Here is a 26,098-nt window from a genome sequence, read left to right as displayed (position 1 = left end):
TTGTTGGACTTGTGGGAGAGTGGGTCACTTAGCGAGAGGGTGCCACTACGGTTCCAGGAGAGGGACCAGACCCAGGGAGCAGAGGTTTTGGGCGCGTCCAGGTGTCTGCTGGACGTGTGGGACATGTGGACATTTGGCCAGGGTGTGCCCCGACGCGTCCCGAGATCAAAGGACAGTGCGAACGGAGGGAGGTCCACCTGGAGGAAGGGTGAGGCTCTGTTGGACGTGCCGTTCGCCTGAGCACTTAGCCAGAGAGTGCACTGAGACTGTGGGGAACGGAGGAGACACACAGCCTGGGGAGGAGGTGAGCAACCAGAGGGAAGAGCCGGTTGTTCAGGTCGGGACGATTGTGTTTCCTGAGGTACCAGGGGTGCAAATGTCGGAAGAGCCGGCCCAGTCAAGCTGCTCCATACCCCCCGCTGGTGATGTGCGGAGGCCCGGGGTGGAGAGTGAGATGGCGTCCATTTGTGTTCCCACTGTTGACCTGAGCACGCCGCCCCCTGGGGGAGGGGGACGGGAGGACGAGCGAGTGCAAGAGGTGGAGGAAGACGAGGGGGACTGTTCAGATGTGGACCTGGAGGACGACGACATCACCATCATGGATGTCGACGTGGGTGAGTGGAAGCGCAGGCAGGTGGAGGACGTGGATATCGGTCCGGTGTACGCGTGGGTGGCGGCCGGACGCCGGCCCCCTGTGGAGGAGATTCACCGGTGTTCCGGTGCCACGAAGGGACTGTGGCATGTGTTTGAGGACCTGCGTCTGTGTGAAGATGGGATTTTGGAGAAGAAAGGGGGGCAAACGAAAAGGGGGTTCCAGACGGTGGTGCCTAGCTACCTGCGGGGGTTAGTGTTACGATGGGCGCACAGGATCCGCAGCGGTCAGGGTCATCTGGGGGCTGAGAAGATGCTTCCCCATGTTCGTGCACTCTTCTATTGGAGCCAACACAAGGGAGACGTAGAGGACTACTGCCGTCGCTGTGTTGAGTGTGGTGCGGGGAAGGGGAAATGTTTGGTTTAAAATGTAAAATGTTGAATGGCTTATAGTGTTGATGTAGGGTTGTTTTGGGGTGTCATTTGGGGGCAAATGGTTTAAAAAGGGGGGGGGGGAGTGTAGCGTGGGGTAAGGTGGAGTATTATGGGATAGCTAGTAGGGTGTATGTCTAACTGTATCTGTCTGTTATGTTGTTCTGTGCATGTGGGGTTTGGGGTTTTGGAGTGGCAAGTGAAGGGAGCATAGGGCCAGTGGGTGGAGACTAGGGGAGGAAGTGGAAATGGGGGAGAGAGCTGTGTGGAGCTGGAAGAGAGCAGACGTGCTGGGGAGAGCTAGGCTAGGTAGGAGAAGCTAGCGAGGTGTTGGCGTGCCTGCCTTCATGTGTGTCTGTTCGCTCGCTAATAAAGAGTTTGATAAGCCAAAGGATCTGCCTCGGTGTGCGCCTCATTCCGCCACAATACATTGAAACTGACACTGAAAGTGCACAGGCACCATGTTAAGACTTTAATGTTACAGTAATAAGCAAATAGGCTATAATATGCACAAACTCTAGCATTGTAAAATGTTAAAAGGGACTTTTTTATGGGCTCTTTTTTATTTATGTTTTCAATTGTCTACGTCAGTGGTACTCAACCTTGCCAGGAGCCACACTGACAAAAACAAAAGCTTTGCAAGAGCCACAATCCAAAAAAAGTCCATTTCCTCCCATTATTTTATTCGATTTTTATTTATTTATGTAAGTAGAACTTAAAAGAGCCACAACTACATATAAAGGAGCCTCTGGTTGAGTATTACTGGTCTGTATTTGTTTGTACCTCTATTATATAAAGTTGTGTACAATTATCCACAATAAAGAAAGTGTGTGTGTGTGTGTGTGTGTGTGTGTGTGTGTGTGTGTGTGTGTGTGTGTGTGTGTGTGTGTGTGTGTGTGTGTGTGTGTGTGTGTGTGTGTGTGTTGGGGGGGGGGGGCGAGTGAATACTATGATGACAAATAGGATCTTATTTTGAAGGCCATGTCGGGTAACATCCGGTCTTGTTGTTGCTAATGCTGACGAGCTTGACGCAGCAGGGTGACGTCTCCTTTCAACTCCGGTACAAACAGCAAACACAGAGAGAGTGCGGTGTGCAGTCCAGCGGCACGAGACCACGGACCTCCAGGACAGGGCGGTTCACTCCCCGCCCGGTACCAGAGCCGACCGGAAGAGGTCTACACAGAGACAGACTCTATCAGGTCTGTCGTGATTCGGTTTGGGAAGGAACTGTTTTGGCCAAAACTGCGCAGTTACTGGAGAGGACTGAGGAGTATGCCCGGGACATTTTGAATTAGCGGTCCCTCCTCTGCCTGTCTGCCTGCCTGCCTGTCTGCCTGCCTGTCTGTCTGTCTGTCTGTCTGCCTGCCTGTCTGTCTGTCTGCCTGCCTGTCTGTCTGTCTGCCTGCCTGCCTGCCTGCCTGTATGTCTGTCTGTCTGTCTGTCTGTCTGTCTGTCTGTCTGCCTGCCTGCCTGCCTGCCTGCCTGCCTGTCTGTCTGTCTGTCTGCCTGTCTGTCTGTCTGTCTGTCTGCCCGTCTGTCTTCAAATTATATTAATATGATGTGAGGTTCAGTTAGCGTTGCACAGGAACAGCCGGTAGAAATACTTTTTTACTGTTGTACTTTATTACATTTCAGAGCCTTTACTTCTTCTTTTTTTACATCTATTTGAGTAACAAGTTGAATCAGTACTTCTGCTGTTACCAGAGTATTTTTTACTCAAGTTACTGTAGTTCTTACTTTTCCATCTCTGTCTCACAGTGACATTAACATGGCCTCTGGACCCAGGCTCCCACGCTGCCTCCACACGCTGAGGTAACCGTTTGCTCACAGCAGCAACCTGTTGCTGGTTGCCTGTGTTGTTGTTGTTTGCCAGTTGCCGGCTGGGTGACCTCAGGATGGAGCGAGCTGCCACCGGGCTGCTGCTGCTGCTGCTGCTGGCTACCCGGGCCACGCTATCTGCTGGCCGCGCTGTGGGCGGAGCCCCGGGGAGAGAACCAGGAGCACCGGACACACACAGCACACTGACCAGTAAGGTTCTGCACTGCAGGGTCAGACAGATAGACAGGATCAATACATGTACTGCATTTAGAATACACTATTTAAAATACTAAACGTGAGTATTCCATTACAGTTGCAGTTTAAAAAGGGGGCATTCTGAATACAGTTACTGCCTTTAAAAAATAGATTACTTTAAGGGATGACTTTGTTTTGTTTGATTTGCTCTAAAACTCATATGAGGCACGCATTTCAATTTGTGAGAGCGCAGTGCCACACAGCAGCACAAGACAACAGCAATGTCAGAGGAGACACACAACCAGGAATCCATACATGTGTTAGCTACATTCAGAGTGACCCAGACAAATGGGCTCAGCAGGACGATTTGGAAGTATTCCCAAAGTAATCGGAAGTATTTTGAATTCATTACTTAACTTGAGTAATGTAGTGGAATATGTGACAGATTACATTTGAGTAATCTGTAGTGGAATACATTTTAAACGTAACCCTCCTAACACTGGACATAACAGGATGACCAGGCAGTGAGACAGGGCATAGGGGATGTAAAACCAAAACCAAAAATCTGTAAATGTGTTTTTTTTCCTTCCCCAAACCACATTTACATACTCAATGGATCCCCTTGTTCAGCCTCTAGGGTTGTGCGATGTCAACCATATAGCCATCGTGATGGTTCCACACTGAAACATCACGATGGACGATGGCATTGTCGTTGATGGGGGGGGGGGGGTTAATTAATGGTTTATGAAGTCGCTGCGGTGCCGTAAAGCCATTTGACTGTCCCGCTGCAAAACACGTTCACATGAACAACAGGACAGCTGAGCTCTATATGAGACCAGCGGGCTTGGATAGGCTACTACTACAGCACAGAGCCAGGCGACTGAAGCAGTGGCTGTCACTACCAGCAATATTGAACGGCGCAAAACAGATAACGTTAACGTTACAGATCCTGACCAACATGTGTGTGTGTGTGTGTGTGTGTGTTGAATTGAACTGGCTGGCAGAAAACAGACGGAATTACTGGCGGCTAACGTTAGATTCGCGTGGGCTCAGTTTTGAACCTAACATCACGTTAAGGAGAGATAGAAACACAGCAGCAGGCAGGCTACAGTATGTTCTGTTCATGGAAACAGGCGAGTTGAATTCACACTTGAAGACTTGTAACATTACTCACATTGGGTTGAAAACAGGAAAGAACGTGGAGTTTCTTCTTTGTCTTAACATTTTCACAACACCACAACCGACTTCTGCTTATCCTCATTCCTCCCCTCCCCCTCCTCCTCCACTCAACCGCTTCTCTGAATTGGGTGCGCTTGTTTAATGCCGCCCGCGCGTCCCCCGCGCATCACGGTGAGTGGACTTGTCCTTATTTATAATTAAAACTGCAAAATGTTAATTGGAACAGATAATGAATCACGGTGGTCTGATGTAGAAGAGGTGAGAGGTCGATGGGGGTCGGCCCATTACGATGGTCGATGCCATCGTCCATCGTGCCAACCTTATCAGCCTCACAATGCTATTGCATAGTAGATGTGTTTATAGGTCCCGCAGTCTGGCTATGAACTACACAACCTCCAAATTAATTTGGGTCTTACAGGGTTAACTCTGCCTCTGTCTCATAAAGTTAAAATGTGTTTATTGTTTTACTGATGAAATAATACAAACTGATAGCCTGTGATCTCAGCCCAAATGCATTTATTTGGTCTCATTTATAAAGTATTTAACGTGCATAATGTTTTCAACAACATGCATAAAACGAAGTTCAAGACAATAAAAGGTGATGCAGAAATGGCATGTTTATTTATTCACAAATTTACTCGTCTCACAATTGAAGATAAGACTTGTTATGAATTGGGTTGTGATGGTTTGTCATTTTTTTAAAGTAGGTCCCCAGAAAAAAAGTGTGGGAAACATTGTAATAGAGTGCCAAAGTCATGCCTCTTCCGGGTTTGGCGTCTGCACCAAAGGATTTCATAAATGTTTTCATAGACATTGGAGACGATCACATTTCACTCTGACCATTTTTCGCTTGGTTGGCTTGGTTTGACCAAGTCAAAGTATTTCTATAGGCATTTTACTAAATGTTTGGAAAAATGTATGGCGGATGAAATCACTTGGTGCGGATGCCGAACCCGGAAGAGGGCATAACTCTGACTCTCTATATGAGGTGGATATGATGCAATGACAGAGCAGCGCCGTTGAGGCATTTTTTGGGGTGTTGGAACTTGGAAGTAGCTACCTACTGTAGCCTACTGGTAGTTACGGAAGCTGGCTTTGCTCTGATTGCTTTAAGGGCTGTCCAATTGCATCCAGAGGCATTTTGGTCTGTGCCCATTGATAACGCCTGCTGAAAATCAAAATTGAACTGAGAGTTTCCAGACTCATTCACATCCGCGAATTGGTCAGGCTAAGTTAACACTACCTTCAAGCCACTGGAAGTCAGAACTCAATCCTAGTTGGTGTTGCCGACTTCCGATCTAAGGCCATGTTCAGACTAGGAGACCAAATCCAATTTGTGAACTTTAATGACCTATTAATGATTCTATCCAGATTGGTTTTATGAGTCTGGATGCTCCAAGTCTGATTTGTGTCACTTGTCCCAAACCACATATGCAGGTACCGTAAATTCCGGACTATAAGCCGCACCTTTTTTCCCGTTTTTTGGCCTTTTTTGGCCCCTGCGGCTTATATAACGGTGCGGCTTATCTATGGATTTTTTCAAAAAAAAAAAAAAAAAAAATCTCTTTTTTAGCACTCTTTCTAACTATAAATCCACTTCTGTTTTAATTTCCTCTCTTGCCCTCTTTTCACCACACTGTATGACACTGTATGACACTGTATGACACTGTGTGCACTGTAAATAACAACACAGGTGGTGTTGTGTTATGTTGTTTTGTTGAAATGTTAATAAATGGGAGCTTCCTCAAACAGCCAACACCTTACATATGGTAATTAAACATTAAAACACAAAAAAAAAAAAAAAAAAAAATACCATTAAAACACCCGCGGCTTATAGTCCGGTGCGGCTTATATAAGAAAAAAATAGTCAACTTTGCAGGTGCGGCTTATAGACCGGTGCGGCTTATAGTCCGGAATTTACGGTAGTTTCCAATGCTTTCGACTGATGTGACTTCAGTGTGGACGCGCTGATCACCCAAATCAGATTTGAGAGTGTCTTTTTCAGGAGCACGATTGTTTGGATGGCAAGAGATGATGGTCATTTCTCGTGCTTCTGCGTTGGAAAGCACCTTCAGAGCTAGTTGTTTTGTTTACTGATGCCTATGTTGTTACCCTAGCAAGTAGCAACCCATGCAGATAGGCTCATTGTATCTGGACACACAGATCCGACTTGAACACTTGCCCAAAGCAGATTTGTGGCAGTGCGGACACACTCCCAAATCAGATTTTGGAAACCAATCAAGATAATAGGGGTGGGAATCACCAGATGCCCACGATACGATACTGAAACGATACTTGAGTCACGATACGATAGTATTGCGATACTGCGATATTTTCGATATTGCGATATATCGATATTGCGATATATTGAATATTGCGATATTTCGATATATTGCGATTTCTTACTTTTTCAACTGCAAATGATGTCCCCAAAGGAAAACTTTGTCAACATCTGGTTTATATAAGAACAATTTTTCAGTCTGTACATCTGACTTCAACCATTTTATTGCAGCAACATTGTCAAGTAGACAGACCAACAACTTAAAGTCATGTCATAGTTGCATGCACCTGACAAACTGAACTGTTTGTTACAGTCTACTTACAGTCCACCTTAACTGGATGTGTGTGTGGACTACTGTACTTATGTAGTTTTTGCAACTTCACTTCACTTACACAAAACATCTTGTGCAGCCCATTCAGTAACTAGGGAATTTGTAAATTACTGTTATGACAAAACTGTTACTGTTAAAACAAAATGAAAATATGCTACCGTTTGTTTACTGCTGGCCTTGGAACTAAAGTTTATAGTAGCCCGGTGGCCTGGCATGGCCTGCAAAAAAAAATATATATATATATATATTTTTTGCAATATCGATACAATATCGTCAGGCAAAATATCGCGATACTGTGGTGTATCGATTTTTTCCCCCACCCCTACAAGATAATGATGATTAATTACTTTAGCAGCAAATCGGATTTGCCTGTAATGTGAACATGGCCTATGTGTTCTAGTGCGTCTGCTGTGGAAAACATGGACGCATCACGCTCTGCCTGCTAACGTTACCGTTGGCTATCTGACAATGCTCTGCTAACGTTAAGCTAGTTCATAGAGCAAAGACTCTAATAACAAAGCACAAGTCACCGAGTTACAGAATCTTTATTGATCCCAGAGGGGAAATTGGGACAATGCTACAGTTGCTCGTACTCAGGCATGGAAAAATATCAACATAAGCATCAAACATTATAAGAGATTAGAACATGGCTCTCTTGAATACTCGATTCTGATTGGTCAATCAACAAGATTCACCGGTCATTATTTCTCGACAACCGACCGCTGCTCTGCTGCTGGTTATACTGATTAATCCAGCTGTGTCAACACTCACGACAATGATTAGGCACACCTGGATTAATCAGTTGATAAGAGCCTTTTGTCAGCAGACAGAGACGCATAACTAATTAGGCCAACCAGTTGCAGCTGTGGTGTCTTGTGTGCCAATTACGAATGAAACCGCTTTGTCGTTGAAAACGCTATTAAAAAATCTATTTGAATAATTATTTTTGTCAGATTATTGAATGATTTAGTTGTAGGCCGTGTTCTAAGCGGGATAATGTATAGTGAGCCGGTGATTACTGGGGAAATAATGACCTTCAGGTGAATCATTAAAGGATGACTTACCCCCTAGATATGTATCAGAACAGTGATTTGAAAATACCTATGGAAAAAACCAAGAAATGACATATGCTCTTGTCTATACTAAACTCTTTGGCTGTCCTCAGCTCAAGAATTTTTTTTGGAAATCGACGCCATTACAGTTTGCCCACCGCCTCGAAAATAATTTATTTGAGAGCTGCAATATCTTTATAAATATCAACAACTAGCCAACGCTGGTGGCCTGTATGGAAACAGGGTTGCTTAAAATGGTTGAAAGTTATATCAATTTGGTAATTCAGTGGCGAACTAGAAATTTAATTATTTTTCTCCATGTATGTGTATGTAGCTGTATCTATCGCTAAAAGAGCATAATTGACACGAGGCTCGTTACCGCAGCACACCACACAATAGGACAAACCCCCCGCTCTGGGGTAACACAATGCAAGATTTCTCCACGTCATTCCCTCGTCTAACTAGCGATAAACCGCGCCATGAAATCCTTTTTTAATTTGCGTTTTGGGGCTTTTCGTGATTCTTGTTAAAAGTTACAGCACCTCAGATTTTTCCTCTCAGGGCGCAGGCAGTGCAGGGCAGAGCTCTTCTCCTCCTCAGTCAGCCCATTCAGTCTGTCCAAACTCAATACCGATATAATCTCAGTATGAGATTCAGGGAAATATATTATAGTAGCTGATGTGTTTAGAGCAGCGTTGTCACGTTGTCACGTCGTAGTATAGCGTTATATTTTACATGTGCGCTAAACTGCGATGAGATTTGTTTGCGGAAATGTCAGACTGTTCCCATGCAAAAGCCCCCGCCTCTGATGTTGCCTGCCTCGGCCATGACTGAGAGGCTCAGAGAGCACTGCTGTGTGCTGCTGCTGCTGCGCGCGCCCCCGGAGCTTGGGGCTCCGTGCATGTGCAGAGCAGACTGTGACTCTCCCACTTGACTGGCCGGGAGAAAGTGCTTATGATTGATGATATGATGGCCATGTCGTTCCTTTTATGATTATAGTGGCGTTTATTGATAGTATTGTGTTACATAGGAGTTGGTAGGAAAATAACAGGCGATTGTAATCAATTTACAGGTGATTAACAGGTCAAGTGACATCATGGGAATAGGCTTGGAGTTGTGAGGAGCCGAAAGGGTACAGGGGGAGTAGGGGAGTAACTATCTTGAAATCCCATAGTCTTTGGGGACAACCTGACGTCAGGTTGTACCAAATCTCCCATTCATTTGAGGGCAAAAAAAAGCAGTGTTCCACCCTTAGAGGGCGCTTATGCCAGGTATGCTGCTGAAAAATGATACAAATGGTAAAATGGCAACAGTTTGGTCACAAATGTGGAAATTTTGACCAGCATTCTTCACACATCACCCCCAAAGTCATATATAGGTTAAAAGCTGAAAAAAGGTGTTTTGGAGGTAAGTTCTCCTTTAAGCCCTCCGCTGCGCGTCGGGCTCAATCATTCACCTGTCGGTCATTATTTCCCCAGTAATCACCGGCTCACTATACATTATCCCTTACTTATACAACAGGTATTTCCGGCCGAGCAATTTGATTGGACTACCATTACCGATATTTCACTATAACGCACTGGCGCTTCACTGTGTGTAGATCACTCCACTTCACAGCTGCTGTAATCAACAAAACGCTTCACAGCTGTAGAGTGGACAGTAGTAAAGTAGACAGCCTGCAGTTAATTAGGCTGATTAGGCTACATTTTCGGCAAAGCAGAAAGCTGAGGGGACTATTTTTGTTGGCGGAGGAATAAATAGAGAAATCATATATTTTCTCAGCTTTTTGTCATTTTTTTTATCAGCTTTGTTTAATAGAACTGTTGTATAAAAGCAATATCACCCTCGAGGTCGTGCTGTTGTTGTCTAATATTGGCACTGCTGTGATTATCTTTGGCACGAGGCGCCTACGACCGAATCACAGCAGTGCCGATAGCCAACAACAGCACTCCCTCTTGTGTGATATTGCTTAAATATACCGCAGAGGGAGTCTAGTAATAATAGTAGTAGTAATAAAGGTAATAATAATAATAATAATAATAATAATAATAATAATAATAATACAATAATAATAATAATAATAATACATTACAAATGTCACTGAGTTACATTACAAATGCATTTTCATAACACAAAAACTATGGAGTAAAATCAAGTTTTATTAAGTACAAAATTATGCAGAGCCATTTCAGTTGACGTTTCAAACTGCTCCCCTTCAGGCACGGAGTGGCGGCGGCAGCAGCGGCGCCCCCTGCTGGAGAGGACCCGGCCCTTCGTGTTGGTGGACGGACAGCGCCGAAGCCTGGCTGAAGCCTTACAGGTCAGACACAAACTAGTCTCGCTTGCCAGACTTCCCTCCCTACCGGGAAAGAGTCTGGCAGCGTAGATCTCCACTCTGGACTTGCGAGAGAAAAAAAGCTCAGTTTGGTGTAACCAATCACTCCCGTCTTGGGTGGCGCTTAGCGACAGTGCCAAGCAGGCCTGCTTTATCGCACAATCCAAATCTTCGTCAAAACAAGCCATCTTCAGCGTGTACCAACGAGCTGGCGTGTAGGTTTCTGCCGTTAGCTTGCTAGCTAGCGTTGTAATTTTCACTGCGGGGGCCAGTGTTGTGCATGAACACCGCTCACTGAGCAAGCTCACTGAGCGCACCTTTTTGCAAATCCATGAGCGTACAGTGAGCTATGCTCACACCTGGCGGGTGAACGGCCCTGTTATCGTTCTTTTTCTCACTCTCTTACCTCGATAATTGCCCATTGTGTATATGCGTGTGCTAATTTACAGAGGAATAAATCTGGTTTTTATTTCGCCAGGCTGCTTCCCTCTTCCCTCCCCCCATCGTGCGCGGTCTGCCCAGGAATGGCTACGGTGCCTCACTCGACTATCTGAAGCTCAATTAATTAGAATTGCAACTGCGCAAATATACACCGGCCAAGCACAAGGTAGCAACGTAATAACGGGGAAAGGAAGCACAAATGTCTCCAGTGGAGATCAGAATCAGAATCGGAATCACATACCACAGTATGCAAGTTACATACGAGGAATTTGTCTTAGTGTCTGTATGCAGCGTAGCGGTCACATCAATATACAGAGATAAGAAGTAGGAAGATAACTAAAGACAATCACAAAGTTGCAAGTGCAATCAAATCGAGTCAATATATATACAATATGTACATGAGTGGTGAAGTGTTCTGTGGCTGATAAATATGAATTTACGTTGGATTTACATGAGATTTACAGACTGAGTTAAATAGACGTTAAAGCCCCAATCAGTAAGATTTTTGACATTTTTTACTTTAATATAAGAGCTTTTTAGTCTTAGGACATGGTAGATTGACTTGTAATAGGGAGACTCTCGGCTTTATTTATCCCACACCGCCCTCCATTGGCCAGCCCTGGGACTAAGCAGTTTGCTGCCAGCGTCCCGAGGCAAGAAAAAAGCAAAAAGAAAAGGATGCACGCATGCGCTGTACAGCGGAAGCGCTGTCTTCATGAAAACAAGGAAGTAACTCGATTCTGATTTGCTACGAAAATTATGGTTCACGGAACTATGGATTATTATTTCATCACGTGGTGAGTACCCGATGTCACAACATGTACATAGAGCTTTCTGGCGCTGTGTTTTGTTGACTTTGAACGGCGATATCGTTATCGATACTAATGCACGCAGAGGGCGCCGTTTCTCCAATAGCAAAACTTGGAAAACTTACTGAATGGGGCTTTAAATAGGCAGTGGATTTACATGAATTTACAGTCGGAGTTAATTAGAGTTTACATTGAATGTACATGAAATGTACAGGCTAAGTTAAATAGGCATTAAATGTGCAGGGAATTTACATGAATTTACAGTCCCAGTTAAACAGGCATTAAATTAGATATTAGTTACAGTTTTATGGGAGGGGAGTTCAGCTGAGTTTAGGAGGAGGTAGTGAGTTTGTGTGTGTGTGGGGGGGGGGGTTGTTGGTGAGGTCCTTGGTGGAAGGGGTTCCGGGCCTTGTTGGTGAGGCTGATGGCGGTTGGTAGGGCTGCACGATATATCGTTTACACATCATCATCGCAATGTGCGCATGCGCGATAGTCACATCGCAGGACGTGTGATGTCAAAAGCAAATTAACTCGTCATGTTGCTTGATAAACTCTCACTTTAGGGGTAGCCTACTGAGTGAAATGCAGGCTCTCTCAAAGGAGAGAGACGCCCCACTACTGTACTCACTCATTTAGTGCTTAGCTTCAACACAACAAACATGCACAGAGCTCAATTGAATTATTTTTTGCTTATGTTGGGTTGCTGACAGTAGCCTGTCTGTAAACGATGTGATTGCGGAGGCGGACTTGTCCACAGTTTGCAGCGCACTAGCATACAGCACGCTGGCTGCTGTAACTCAACATGTCCGTGGAGTGGAGATATTTACTCTTGAAACACCAAAAAGCAAGACCGCAACTTATAATGACACGAAGGCTAAAGTGATTACTGAGAATTAAGTTGTCCGTGTATCACTGCGGCTGTCTCTCCCCTTCAGTCTCTGATGTTGCATCACATGATAGCAGTTACGGTAGAGTTAATCATACATAGCGACTCATTTACACAAAACATGTCAGTGAAAATAAAAAGACAAGAGACATATCTGGGCAATTAAATGTATATTTATTACTTTTCACGAATTAATTGTTTGTCACCGGTCAGCTGCATGTGAATCCTCGTCTCTCTGTACTGCCCTGCGTGCGCTCAAAAACCGGAACTCCCCAAATGCGGAGTGTACCACTTGGTAGTTTCTGGAGGGGGTTTCCGGGGGGTCAGACCAAGTGTGTAAAGTGGCAGGGGTGTTTCATTGTTGATTTATTGAAACGTTAGAAGAACGAAAGAAGTTGAAAGCAGTGATTATAATAAATTAAATCTAATGTTTTTCTGCAAATAGCATCATTGGGAGGTAGATTCTGGCACTCAATATTAGGGGTGGGCAATATATCAATTGTATCAATAATGTGATATGAGACTATATGGTCTTAGATGTTGGATATGGTAATATGGTGATACAGCATACATGTTGTCTTTCCCTGGTTTTAAAGGCTGCATTACACTAAGTGAAGTGTAGGCTAGTGACATTTTAAAGTAGAATGTCATAACTCACTCACTTTTTCATGTATGTAAGTCATGGAAATCCATTGGTCAAAATGTGTATGCACCCTGATAGATGACGCTCTGAGGCCTACCAGTAGGCCACAGCCCAGTGGTTGAGAAACATTAAAATACCTAATTTCCCCTCCAAAATCAGATGGACTCCTCTACAAAATCACCGCAATCATTCTAGAAGTATTATTTTCTTTAAAATAGAGCTATTCTGGTAATCTGGTGAAAATCTGTATTTTTCATATCGCAATATATATCGCAGGGGTGGGGAATATCGCAATGTCAGTTTTTTCCAATACCGTGCAGCCCTAGCGGTTGGGAAGAAGCTGGTCTTGATGGTGGTTCTGGTCTTGGCAGACCTCAGTCTCTTGCCGTGGGGGAGTGTCTTAAAGAGTTTGTGGCCAGGGTGGGAGGGGTCAGCCATGATTTTGCGAGACCGCTTCAGTGTCCTGGCTGCATGCAGGTCCTGGAGGGATGGCAGGTTGCATCCGATTATCTTCTCAGCACAGCGGATGATGCGCTGAAGTCTGTTGATGTCTTTTTGAGTGGCAGCAGCGTACCAGACGGTGATGGAGGAGGTGAGGATGGACTCAACGATGGAGGTGTAGAAGTGCACCATCGTGGCCTTTGGCACTTTGAATTTCTTCAGCTGCCGCACAAAGTACATCCTCTGCTGTGCCTTCTTGGTGAGAGCTCTGATGCTCCCATTTTAGGTCCTGGCTGATGATGGTCCCCAGGAAGCAGAAGGACTCCACAGTGTTGACTGGGGAGTCACCCAGGGTGATGGGGGAAGGTGGGGCTTTGATGGTCAGGAGTGTTGGTGGCTGTTTTGCGTGCGCATAAAAATCAAGTGAATGCAGCACTATAAGCGCAATTTAGTGGAGGTGAAAAAAAGAAAGCACGATTATGAGGAGAGCCTGGCTGAGACGCTCTGGGTGCAGCTATAGGTGGGACTGGGAGGAATGGAGAGGGTTGTGCACACAACTCCACGGTGTTGTATTGTTTTCATCGATGCACGTGGAGACGGCTCATAAGGGTGCATTGTGTCACTCTGGCAATGAGGCTGTTTTCTTTATTTCAAATTGTTTTTATTCGTTTTTAAGCAATACAAACAAGAAAAAGCAAAACCCGTAGAAGACAGACAATACAAAATAGGTGCATGTTTGCATGATGTCATACATGTATACAATCTCCTGAATAATTGTGATGCAATGACAACCAAGTGTAAAAATAAAACCAAAATAATAAAGACAAGGAAAGAACAAGAGGGGGGTGGGAAGAGGGTAGGGTAGAGATGTTGGGGGCTACTAATCTAAAGTTCTTGCGTCAAATTCCTTATGATAATAATCTAAGAAGGGGTGCCAAGTCATTTCAAACTTTTCCAGAGAGCCCTGGACTGTGCTGAGGCTGTTTTTTAACGTTACTCGTTTAAATCCTGCGATCTAACAACTGCGTGTTACGCTGTGTAAATTCAAAGTGTCACTTTGATCTTGAGTTCTACAGACAGTTATCCTATGCGCAAAATAAAGAGACTATCTTTTTTATTCTTTTATTTTTGCGGCAGGTATCATGTCTTTTCAAGTCAAAAGGCTCAAGTCCAAGTGAAGTCACGAGTCATTGGTGTTTCATAGTCCAAGTTGAGTTACAAGTCTTTGTTGATTTTGTCAAGTCGAGTCTATAAGTCATTAGATTTGTGAATGTGAGTCCACACCTCTGCTATATAGAATCTAGGGGTGGGGGAAAAAATCGATACACCACAGTATCGCGATATTTTGCCTGACGATATCGTATCGATATTTGGACGCCAAGTATCGATATTGCAATTTTTTTTATTTTTTTTTTGCAGGCCATGTCAGGCCACCGGGCTACTATAAACTTTAGTTCCAAGGCCAGCAGTAAACAAACGGTAGCATATTTTCATTTTGTTTTAACAGTAACAGTTTTGTCATAACAGTCATTTACAAATTCCCCAGTTACTGAATGGGCTGCACAAAATGTTTTGTGTAAGTGAAGTGAAGTTGCAAAAACTACATAAGTACAGTAGTCCACACACACATCCAGTTAAGGTGGACTGTAAGTAGACTGTAACAAACAGTTCAGTTTGTCAGGTGCATGCAACTATGACATGACTTTATGAAAGTTGTTGGTCTGTCTACTTGACAATGTTGCTGCAATAAAATGGTTGAAGTCAGATGTACAGACTGAAAAATTGTTCTTATATAAACCAGATGTTGACAAAGTTTTCCTTTGGGGACATCATTTGCAGTTGAAAAAGTAAGAAATCGCTATATATCGAAATATCGCAATATCGAAAATATCGCAGTATCGCAATACTATCGTATCATGACTCAAGTATCGTTTCAGTATCGTATCGTGGGCATCTGGTGATTCCCACCCCTAATAGAATCTAGCCTATATAGTAGATCATTATAGTATAATCATATAAGCGGATTCCACTGTAGCTGGATGTAGGCTATAATATAGAATAATAATATAATATATAGAAATTACAAGATGCAATACAAGATATAGCTTACGATAAGTACCAAATCAATATAAAATACAATACAAGAATTATAGATCTATAGGATCTATATGTAAAGTTTTCAGTGCTGTGCCTTTTCTCTGGGTAAACAAGAAGTGAGCTTGAAATGAACTGAGCTGCTAATTTTTTGGGACTGTGAGCTATAGGTCAAAGTTCAAAATATGAGCTATGAACGTGAACTAGTTCATTTTGATGTGCATGAGTTGAACTTTGAGCTAGCTCTTGTGAAGTGTGAGCTTGCACAACACTGGCGGCGGCCGTAGACATTTGACAGCGACACACAGGGAGGAAGCCACTCTGATTGACGTGGTTGAAGCCGGTCGGAGCCAATGACAGAGCTTGTAGCGGAAAGGGATTTCTATCCGGCACCGACTAAAATGGTCGGCTCCAATGGGAGAGCTTATGCCAGCAGCCTGTTTCCATGCAGCCAGAGTCTGGCAAGCGAGACTAGACACGAACCAGCACACTGACCACTAGGGGTGGGCGACATGGCCCTAAAATAATATCATGATATTTCAGGGTATTTCTGCCATAACGATATTCATGATGACATGACAAAATGCTGAAAAATATTTTATTATTAATTTCAAGAACATACAATTATACAATTGCAAATATGCAAATATGACCGTGGTTTGTTGTACATGCTCTTTTGTAATCAAACCACTTCCACACTGAAGGTCCTCCTCCTTTTGGATTTAACTCCTCCCCCGTGGAGCTGCTTTCAGTTGTTGCTTTGTGTACGTCACACCCTGAAGCTGGGAACATGCTTGACGTTTGGTCCGGCCGCACGGAAATGAGAGACACGGAATCCTGACAAGGAAACGTGTGGAGCTCCTTATACTCTGTGTGGGTTTCTGCTCGCGGAAGTGAGCGGGAGTCTTGAAAACTCCACTTTGTCCGCCCAGCCGCGTCCGCGTAGTTACACAATTCGGGGTGTGCACGGCCAGGCGAAAACCGTCCACACAGGAGCCTTGTGGAGGGGTGTGTCGGCTGATTTGACTCACTTTTCCGTGCGGACACTCGCGGTCCTCGCCGATGCGGGAAGCATAATTCCAGCTTTATGCAGCGTAACGGTGTGTCACCACCATCACATGAACAATTCTAAATATTGCCGTTATTGTAACTTTATTTGTTTTGTTTTATTTGCTCTAAAATTCATATGCGTGCCACACACCACAAGAGAAAGGTCATGTCAGAGGAGACACACAGCCAGGACGCTCTCAGGAATGTGTTAATGACATGGAAATATAAAGAACATTTTACTGACAAACATGCTGAAGAAGCTCACAACATTAAATCAGTGCACATCGCGACTGCCAGTGTTGGGAAGGTTACTTTAAAAATGTAATCCCATACAATTACCAGTTACCTGTTAAAAATGGTAATCAGTAACGTAATCCGAGTATCACAATATAAAAGTAATGTAACTGATTACTTTCCGTTACTTTTGGATTACTTTTAAACAAATTTCCTGCATTTGGCTACTGCAGTCCTGGGGCATGCTCCTCAGGGGGACATATTTCCAAAAAAGACAAACAGCTCTGGAATACTCATGTCAGACTTTGTGTATACTCAACTCAACTCAACTCAACTTTATTTATAGAGCACATTTCAAACAACCACAGCTGCCACAAAGTGCTGTACAGTGCATAGGTAATAAGTAAAACAGTAGCTAAAAACACAGTATACAATGACAACACACAAAACAAGAAAAACTGGGGGGGGGGGGGGGGCAGCACAGGGTCAGAGGTCTCATGCTATGTTAAAAGCCAAAGAATAAAAGTGCGTTTTAAGAGAGGTTTTAAAAATGGCCAGAGAAGGGGCTTGCCTAATCTGCAGGGGAAGGTCGTTCCAGAGCTTGGGGGCCGCGACCGAAAAAGCTCTGTCCCCTCTAAGCTTCCGCTTCGCCCTCGGAACCTCCAGCAGCATCTGGTCAGCTGACCTGAGGGAGCGGGCAGGAGAGTAGGGGTGGAGGAGCTCAGAGAGGTATGGAGGGGCGAGGCCACTTAATGATTTAAAAGTAAAAAGCAGAACCTTGAACTGGATTCTAAAGTGCACGGGCAGCCAGTGGAGAGAGGCGAGGATGGGAGTTATATGCTCTCTCTTGCGCGTGCCAGTTAGAAGACGGGCAGCAGCATTCTGTATTAACTGGAGGCGTGCAAGGGAAGATTGACTGGCTCCAAGATAGAGGGCGTTACAGTAATCCAGCCGAGAAGTAATAAATGCATGGATTAGTATACAGAGTAGGGCTGGGTTAAAAGAAATCGATTCTCCGATTTTGAATCGATTTTTATTTTAATCCTTTGATATCGATTCATATGTCCAGAGATCGATTTTTTAATTTTTTTTATTTTCGGCCGTGAACTCACCACCAGCCTCTCGTTCTTTGTGCATGCACAAAGCGATCTCTCTCGGTGAAGTCAAAACATTCAACGTGGCGGATGCCGGCAAAACTAAAGGCAGATATGTCTGGAACAATTTCGGATTCAAAGACAAAAACGAGCTTGACAAAAGCAAAGCGATTTGCAAGATCAGCCGGCCCGACCAGGACCTGATGAGACATCAATTAGCGAGCCAGATCTCCTGCTATGAAGGCAAGTCGTCCCGACTGAAACAAAATAGACTGAACGATTCATTAGAATTACCAGCCAACTCTCCACGTGCCCAAAAAATAACCCAGGCTATAGCAACTTTTGTATGCAAGGATATACACCCGTATTCTGTTGTGAAAAATGAAGGCTTCAAAAGGCTCCTGAAGGTACCCCAACGTGAACTACGTTATGGTGCGACGCTTACCCTCAGGCTCTTTGTATGTTCGTCTCAGGACTTCACGGTCGTAAGAGCCCTCTCATGGATCATCTTTTTTCATTAGACAATCTGTGTTGGGCATTAAACTCACCTTATTTCTGCACTTCGAAGTCACAGGTAGGGTCGGGTGGGGGAAACTAATTATATCGGAAGCCTAGTTGCGGAAAAAAAGTGACAGCTCTCCCCAGATCAGCAGAGGGTGGAGCAGCAACCAGGATAAATAAATTAAAATTAGCTCTAATGGAGGATAAAAATGGGATAAAAAATCAGGGGGGGGGGGGAATATAATTCTGCTGGTAATCCAAATGTTTTACTAAATGTAACTATAATCTTGATTGCATCTTTTTTATGTAACTGTAAGGGATTGCAGTTTTATACAGTTATACCATATTTGTATCCTGATTACACTAACCTGATTACATGTAATCAGTTACTTCAAGCCTGGCGACCGCATTGCCTTCACGTTTGCGTACATTCAGAGTGACCCAGACAAATGGGCTCAGCAAGACGATTTTGAAGTATTCCAAAAGTAATCCAAGAGTAATCCAAGGTATTTAGAATACATGACTTGACTTGAGTCATCTAATGAAATATGTGATAGATTACATTTTAGGGCATGTATTCAGTAATTTGTAATGGAATATATTTTAAAAGTAACCCTCCCATGTGAGTCTCTGCTGAGGGCTCACTCTCCGTTCACAACCTGATACAAACCATGTGAAAAATAACGCTGGGTCATTTCGTGTGTGTGTGTGTGTGTGTGTGTGTGTGTGTGTGTGTGTGTGTGTGTGTGTGTGTGTGTGTGTGTGTGTGTGTGTGTGTGTGTGTGTGCGTGTGCGTGTGCGTGTGCGTGCGTGTGCGTGCGTGTGTGAGGTCAGCCTGGTTTCTATCAGCAGAAAGCAGCTGGAGACACATTGTTCACTGCATGTTTCATATGGGTGGAACACACACAGACACACACACACACACACACACACACACACACACACACACACACACACACACACACACACACACACACTCACCCACACACACACACACACACACACACCCTCTTCCAGTTTGGAAAACATGCAGGGAAAGATTCCCCGCCCGTTGCCATGGTTACCTGTTGTACGCTGCTGTATTATGGGATGTGATGTGAGACAGAGAGAGAAGCTGTAACCTGGAATTAAACACTGACGGCTGCCATAGGTTGTGTTCAGGTGACGTCACGTCAAGATGGCGACCGGGGCGAGACCATTGATCATTGGCTTGTTTGCAAACCACGTGATCATGCTGGGGGCAACCAGCAGCAGGCTACATAGGAAAGCACTAGTGAAAACTGACAAGTTGCTGGAAAAATGTCTTCTCTTCATTGTATATGCATCAACTATATGTTTTGCAATCTTCTGGTGATACCTGCAGCGTGGAGTGGCATCCAACCCTCTTGTATACTCTCTTTCCTCCATTCTGCATAGTAGCTCTGGGAGAGCTGCCCCCCTCCCCCCTGCCCCTTCCCCCCAGCGTCGTCATCAGAAACACGTGCTTGCAAGAGTGGGCAAGCCCACCCCCTTCCCTCTGAGGATGTGGAAGTGAATTGAAAAGCTTTAGTTCCTCGAATGGCCACTAGGCGTCGGGGGGCAGTAGCCCCCCCATGTTAAAATGCCAGACTTTGGAACATGAATAAACATCTTTCCAGTATGGGGCGAAATACGGTTTTGGTCTATATAGCTACCTTCACCTTTTCATAGCAACTGTAGGGGGGTAATTTTTTATATAACTCGCCCGTTTGGAGTAAAATAGAAGATAGAAAAGGGGGTGATTGACAGATCGCCTGTCCAGTGATCATGCAGCTTGCCGATCACTGGCCAATAGCAGGTGGAGCTGCGGCTCTGGGAAACTCCCATCTCACGTGAGGTGCAGAAGGACTCAACCAATAGACCCTTCTCACTTTGTGTCGAAAAGGCAGGGTAAGCACAGGTGCAAGCAAAACACCAATGAGGGTTTCAAACCTCCATGATTGGAATCGTGAAACCCTCATTAGTGTTTTGCTTGCACCTGTGTTTATTCTGCCTTTTCGACACAAAATGGCCCCCGTGAAAAGGGTCCATTACCTCCCACTCTGCTGACGAAAAATCAAGATGGTGACACCCACCGTTTGAACTCCGCCAGGAAAACTAAATTGAATGGGATAGATACGTCCATATTATTGATGTCTATGGGTTGCAAACAAACTATAGAGTACTGCAGGAATGAGTCCGGAGAACATGGCTGATAACTGATAACACTTCTGGTTTGTAGGTGTAAAAGGCAATGGGATTTAAGAAAGAAAAGTTTATGAAACAGCAAACTTTGTGTTCAGCAAGATAATCTTCACATGAGGACCACTTTTATGACTTTTGAAGCGTTTTCTGAAAATTGTGTTAAAAAAATCACATTTATGCTTCTTTCATGCATCCCCAACATAAATGGGAGCTCGGGCTCTGTCTCTCCCACTGTGACATCATCCGTGATGTCATAAATCCCACTGTGACATCATCCCTCGGGCTCTGTCTGTCCCAGGGAGCTCGGGCTCTGTCTCTCCCACTGTGATGTCATAAATCCCACTGTGACATCATCCGTGATGTCCCCAACATAAATGGGAGCTCGGGCTCTGTCTGTCCCACTGTGACATCATCCGTGATGTCCCACTGTGACATCATCCGTGATGTCATAAATCCCACTGTAACATCATCCGTGATGTCATAAATCCCACTGTGACATCATCAGTGATGTCATAAATCCCACTGATGACATCATCGGACAAGGCCGCGCAGCGGGCGAGCTGTGAATGCGAGCTGCAGGGCCAGCTTGGCGAGCTGCAGGACGGGCGACGTCCTGCAGATCACTTCCTGTAGAATTCCCCCTGACTCCACCCTGCCAGCCGGGAGAAAACTGTGTGTGTGTGCTTGAGCATGGTGAGGAAGGTTACTAACTGATGAAACGTTGAAATGACCCGGGAGTCGACTAGACTCACATGAGCCAGAAATTACCATATTTGGACGAGAAGAGCCGCAGCGCTGCCTGCTATTGGTCCGTAATCGATGAGCTGTGCGCGATCACTGGACAGGTGATCTGTCAATCACACCCCAAAACCGGCCCCTGGCTCTTGCACCCCCCCCCCCCCCCCACACACACACACACACACTCACACTCACACACACACACTCACACTCACACTCACACTCACACTCACACTCACACACACTCACACTCACACTCCCAGCCAGGCGATGATGTAAGCGGCTGTGGTTAGAACACAATATTAGGAGAGACTTAGCAACTACTATTATAAGGACAAACAGCCCTGGCTCTGACTGAGAATATTATGACATTTTCATAATAGAAAATCAAATCAAAACACAACTAGAGACTAAAAATTATGATGTCATAAACCCACTGTGACATCACAGTGATGTCATAAATCCCACTGATGACATCACCCCCCCCCCCATGAACCAGCAGTGCAGGGACTTCTGGGTAACCCCCCCCATGATCCAGCAGTGCAGGGACTTCTGGGTAAGCCCCCCCCCCATGAACCAGCAGTGCAGGGACTTCTGGGTAAGCCCCCCCCTCATGAACCAGCAGTGCAGGGACTTCTGGGTAAGCCCCCCCTCATGAACCAGCAGCGCAGGGACTTCTGGGTAAGCCCCCCCCCCCTCATGAACCAGCAGCGCAGGACTTCTGGGTAAGCCCCCCCCCCCCCCCCCCCCCGTGAACCAGCAGTGCAGGGACTTCTGGGTAAGCCCCCACCCCCCCCTCATGAACCAGCAGCGCAGGGACTTCTGGGTAAGCCCCCCCCTTCATGAACCAGCAGTGCAGGGACTTCTGGGTAAGCCCCCCCCATGAACCAGCAGTGCAGGGACTTCTGGGTAAGCCCCCCCTTCATGAACCAGCAGTGCAGGGACTTCTGGGTAAGCCCCCCCCCCCCCCCCTCATGAACCAGCAGTGCAGGGACTTCTGGGTAAACCCCCCCCCCCCCCCCTCATGAACCAGCAGTGCAGGGACTTCTGGGTAAGCCCCCCCCCCCCTCATGAACCAGCAGTGCAGGGACTTCTGGGTAAGCCCCCCCCCCCCCCCCCTTCATGAACCAGCAGTTCAGGGACTTCTGGGTAAGCCCCCCCCTTTCATGAACCAGCAGTGCAGGGACTTCTGGGTAAGCCCCCCCCCCCATGAACCAGCAGTGCAGGGACTTCTGGGTAAGCACCCCCCCCTCATGAACCAGCAGTGCAGGGACTTCTGGGTAAGCCCCCCCCCCCTCATGAACCAGCAGTTCAGGGACTCCCCCTCCATGAACCAGCAGTGCAGTGCAGGGACTTCTGGGTAAGCCCCCCCCTCATGAACCAGCAGTGCAGGGACTTCTGGGTAAGCCCCCCCCCCCCATGAACCAGCAGTGCATGGACTTCTGGGTAAGCCCCCCCCCCCATGAACCAGCAGTGCAGGGACTTCTGGTAAGCCCCCCCCCCATGAACCAGCAGCGCAGGCACTTCTGGGTAAGCCCCCCCCATGAACCAGCAGCGCAGGGACTTCTGGGTAAGCCCCCCCCATGAACCAGCAGTTCAGGGACTTCTGGGTAAGCCCCCCCCATGAACCAGCAGTGCAGGGACTTCTGGGTAAGCCCCCACCCCCCCTCATGAACCAGCAGCGCAGGGACTTCTGGGTAAGCCCCCCCCCCCATGAACCAGCAGTGCAGGGACTTCTGGGTAAGCCCCCCCTCATGAACCAGCAGTGCAGGGACTTCTGTGTAAGCCCCCCCTCATGAACCAGCAGCGCAGGGACTTCTGGGTAAGCCCCCCCCCCCCCCCCCCCCCGTGAACCAGCAGTGCAGGGACTTCTGGGTAAGCCCCCCCCCCCCCCCATGAACCAGCAGTGCAGGACTTCTGGTAAGCCCCCCCCCATGAACCAGCAGCGCAGGGACTTCTGGGTAAGCCCCCCCCATGAACCAGCAGCGCAGGGACTTCTAGGTAAGCCCCCCCCCATGAACCAGCAGTTCAGGGACTTCTGGGTAAGCCCCCCCATGAACCAGCAGTGCAGGGACTTCTGGGTAAGCCCCCACCCCCCCTCATGAACCAGCAGCGCAGGGACTTCTGGGTAAGCCCCCCCCTTCATGAACCAGCAGTGCAGGGACTTCTGGGTAAGCCCCCCCATGAACCAGCAGTGCAGGGACTTCTGGGTAAGCCCCCCCCATGAACCAGCAGTGCAGGGACTTCTGGGTAAGCCCCCCCTTCATGAACCAGCAGTGCAGGGACTTCTGGGTAAGCCCCCCCCCCCCCCCCTCATGAACCAGCAGTGCAGGGACTTCTGGGTAAAACCCCCCCCCCCTCATGAACCAGCAGTGCAGGGACTTCTGGGTAAGCCCCCCCCCCTCATGAACCAGCAGTGCAGGGACTTCTGGCTAAGCCCCCCCCCCCCCCCCCCCTTCATGAACCAGCAGTTCAGGGACTTCTGGGTAAGCCCCCCCCTTTCATGAACCAGCAGTGCAGGGACTTCTGGGTAAGCACCCCCCCCCCTCATGAACCAGCAGTGCAGGGACTTCTGGGTAAGCCCCCCCCCCCCTCATGAACCAGCAGTTCAGGGACTCCCCCTCCATGAACCAGCAGTGCAGTGCAGGGACTTCTGGGTAAGCCCCCCCCTCATGAACCAGCAGTGCAGGGACTTCTGGGTAAGCCCCCCCCCCCCATGAACCAGCAGTGCATGGACTTCTGGGTAAGCCCCCCCCCCCATGAACCAGCAGTGCAGGGACTTCTGGGTAAGCCCCCCCCCATGAACCAGCAGTGCAGGGACTTCTGGTAAGCCCCCCCCCCTCATGAACCAGCAGTGCATGGACTTCTGGGTAAGCCCCCCCCCATGAACCAGCAGTGCAGGGACTTCTGGGTAAGCCCCCCCCCCTCATGAACCAGCAGCGCAGGGACTTCTGGGTAAGCCCCCCCCCCCCCCCCCATGAACCAGCAGTGCAGGGACTTCTGGGTAAGCCCCCCCCCCCCCCCCCATGAACCAGCAGCGCAGGGACTTCTGGGTAAGCCTACAAAAATGCGTCATCCCTGCGGTACTCTAGGGCCATATGAAATCCAATCCAAATTCAGTTTTTGCATTTAAATTTGAATTCAGGGGCGGATTCTTTCTTTCTTTCTTTCTTTCTTTCTTTCTTTCTTTCTTTAATAATAATAATAATTAGGTCTACTTTAGATTTTTTTTTAAAATCAGGACGGACGGGCGGACACTTCCTGGGCAGCTGACACAAAGTATGAGATCACTTCCTGTAGAATTCCCCCTGACTCCACCCTGCCAGCCGGGAGAAAACTGTGTGTGTGCTTGAGCATGGTGAGGAAGGTTACTAACTGATGAAACGTTGAAATGACCCGGAAGTCGACTAGACTCACCAGCCAGAAATGACCATATTTGGACGAGAAGAGCCGCAGCGCTGCCTGCTATTGGTCCGAAATCGATGAGCTGTGCGATCACTGGACAGGTGATCTGTCAATCACACCCCAAAACCGGCCCCTGGCTCTTGCCCCCCCCCCCCCCCCCATCACACACACACACACACACACACACACACACACACACACACACACACACACACACACACACACACACACTCACACTCACACTCACACACACACACACACACACACACACACTCACACACACACACACACACACTCACACTCACAGCCAGGCGATGATGTAAGCGGCTGTGGTTAGGACACAATATTAGGAGAGACTTAGCAACTACTATTATAAGGACAAACAGCCCTGGCTCTGACTGAGAATATTATGACATTTTCATAATAGAAAATCAAATCAAAAACACAACTAGAGACTAAAAATTATATAGAGAAAACACTTCTGCTATAGAACAAACAAGAGTACAAAAAGGTTACAGCCCCCCCCCACCCCCCCAACCAGTTTTTTTAGCTGTTTAACGGTCAGAGTTCTATTTCAAACATTCTCAACGTTCTATCAGCGCCTCCTGTATAGTCGCACATCATTATATTAGCATTATTGCTGACATCTCAACAAGCGACCAACGGATTTGAAAACTGAAAACTGTTAGGAAAGAGCGTGACTCGAAATGTGCCAAGGACGGACATGTTCGTCATTTCAAATAGTAACGTAGAGTGCCAAGGACGGACATGTTCGTCAATTGCGTTTTTTGACGGTGGGGCGTCGATCAAAGCCTTCTGCCTCTGATGTACAAATATTATAGCTATTGGATGTGTCTAACCTATTTTACAGAACCCTTAGGTGGCGACAGTGCTCTCCACATAACAGAAAGGCAAGGAAAAAACAAAGAAGAAGTCGTTATGGAAACGGAAATCGCATCGCATCCGTATGCATCGATATGCTGAAGCACGTTACTGCAGCTGTGCCTGCAGCAGCCAATCTGCTCCCACAATTGAGCCGGACAGCACATCCGCACATCCACACCGTGGAGTTGTTATTATTCTCAACTGGAAGCATCGTTGCCGGTGACAAACACACGCGGAACGCTGTAAAAAAGCAGGATGTCGATGTCCCTTCACTGTGCGCACAGCAAACTCAGCAGAGAGCCACCACAGACAGGAGGAGGAGTGTGCAGTTGAGGCGAGGCGAGGCGGGGCGGGGCGGGGCGGGGCGGGGGGGGGGTGGGGGGGGGGGGGCACGCAGAGCAGCGCGCAACACCCAGACAGACCCAGGCAGCAGGACAGGATTGACAAACGCAAGCCAGAAT

At 46.8% G+C, this 26,098-nt stretch overlaps 1 protein-coding gene across 1 annotated transcript in view; it reads left to right on the top strand.

Moving 5' to 3' along the window:
- Window positions 1–598: 598 nt before the first annotated feature.
- LOC310788593 (disintegrin and metalloproteinase domain-containing protein 15-like) overlaps window positions 599–26,098 on the top strand; it is a gene marked incomplete at both ends in the record, with an annotated part of 189,890 nt that continues 164,390 nt past the window's right edge. Inside the window, 5 exons of the mRNA XM_083650124.1 lie at window positions 599–653; window positions 771–984; window positions 2,094–2,222; window positions 2,897–3,051; window positions 10,099–10,199. Of these exons, the coding sequence (XP_083506250.1) occupies window positions 599–653; window positions 771–984; window positions 2,094–2,222; window positions 2,897–3,051; window positions 10,099–10,199 (654 nt within the window). The remainder of the gene's footprint in view (window positions 654–770; window positions 985–2,093; window positions 2,223–2,896; window positions 3,052–10,098; window positions 10,200–26,098) is intronic.

Source organism: Poromitra crassiceps (genome assembly GCF_964638095.1).
Source record: "Poromitra crassiceps genome assembly, chromosome: 1".
NCBI classification, from domain to species: domain Eukaryota; kingdom Metazoa; phylum Chordata; class Actinopteri; order Beryciformes; family Melamphaidae; genus Poromitra; species Poromitra crassiceps.
Note: the sequence above shows the minus strand (reverse complement) of the source record. Positions and strands in the feature narration are given on the sequence as shown.